Source organism: Nematolebias whitei, chromosome 20 (assembly GCF_014905685.2).
Source record: "Nematolebias whitei isolate Nwh7 chromosome 20, NemWhi1, whole genome shotgun sequence".
NCBI lineage: Eukaryota > Metazoa > Chordata > Actinopteri > Cyprinodontiformes > Rivulidae > Nematolebias > Nematolebias whitei.
Genome location: NC_056517.1, coordinates 10,726,590 through 10,728,001, shown reverse-complemented (window position 1 = coordinate 10,728,001; position 1,412 = coordinate 10,726,590). Strand labels below are relative to the sequence as shown.

The 1,412-nt window shown below is 43.3% G+C and overlaps 1 protein-coding gene across 1 annotated transcript in view; it reads right to left on the bottom strand.

The window, feature by feature from the left end:
* Positions 1 to 621: 621 nt before the first annotated feature.
* Positions 622 to 1,412, bottom strand: part of snx16 (sorting nexin 16) — a 9,108-nt gene continuing 8,317 nt past the window's right edge. The window contains exons 6-7 of the mRNA XM_037694420.1: positions 874 to 1,010; positions 622 to 775 (exon numbers count right to left, since the gene is read on the bottom strand). Coding sequence (XP_037550348.1) covers positions 622 to 775; positions 874 to 1,010 — 291 coding nt within the window. The remainder of the gene's footprint in view (positions 776 to 873; positions 1,011 to 1,412) is intronic.

Genomic DNA, 1,412 nt, shown 5'->3' with positions numbered 1-1,412 from the left:
GTATGCCATAATCATCAGTATTAAAACAATTAAAGACCTGAAATATTTCAGTTGGTGTGCAATGAATCTGAAATATATGAAAGTTTCATTTTTATCATTACATTATGGAAAATAATCACCTTTATCACAATATGCTAATTTTTTGAGAAGGACCTGTAGATGTTTTTGTAGAATCAGATTCATCAGAGATTTAATGGTGAATTAAAGTTCATTAAAAGTTAATTAGCAGGATTTATATATATATATATATATATATATATATATATATAAATATATATATATATTTTTAATTATTATTATTAAACTATTTTGATAATCTGTAGTCTTTTTAATTTACCAGAAACTTCTAAATAAAGTCTCACCCTGTACTGAAACCTGTTTCAGGGTCTTGCCAACACCAGCTGGTGAGGTGCGTGATGTCAATTTGAACCCCGCCCACCAGAACCGGTACTGAAAGTATAATGGAAACAACGTGTACTGTATCGAGCCGAGTCAAACCGTGCTGTACTGGTACTAAGAGGTACGGTACTTATGGAAAAGGGGCAAAAGTAACAGAGTTAGCTGGTGGGGGGCCGCTGCAGGTTGACTTCACTGCTGCAGCTGCTCTGTTGTCGTACAGTCTTACATTTCGTGTTGTGTTGTGTTAGCATACCCAGCGTCATCAGGCAGGTCCTGATCGGCCTCTGCTGCAGACGACTCCACGTCAATGTCGGCGCTGCTTTCACTGCCCCGAGCTGACAGAGTGCAGGGCGACTCCGGACTCACGCACCCACCACTAGAACACACACAACCACAGGAAGCATTAACACAACCTCAGTACAAATATCTGGGCTTCCTGTCCAACACCATCTGGATGTGCGAGACTCGACTGACCCGAGACGTTTCTCCAGCAGGATGATGACCTCCTCCCTCTCCTCCAGCTTCCTCTTTAAAAAGGCAATCTCCTTCTGCTTCTCCAGCAGCTCCTTCTGGAGGCGATAGTTACTTTCCTCCAGAGTCTCGCAGAATGCCTGCAGGAAGAAGAAACACCCGTCAGGATGTTCATCGTCATGTTGCCTCACTCTTTTTATGGAGGTTTTCACTTTTCTACGGTTGTTTGCACACAAAGAGCACCTGCATGGTACCAGTAGCTCAGAGAGATGAGGGGGTGCAAGGCCATTTAGGCCTTAAAGGTTAGCAGGAGAATTTTAAAATCACTTCTGGTAGAGCTGTTGCCTCTTCGTAAGAAGGTTGATGGTTCAAATCCTGGCCCGGGGCCTTTCTGGGTGGAGTTTGCATGTTCTCTCCATACATGCGTGGGTTTTCTCCCACAGACCAAAAACATGCATGTTAGTCTGATTAACCCTAAACTGTCCATAGGTGTCCCTGTGATGGACTGAGACCTGTCCAGGGTGTCTCTGTGATGGACTGAG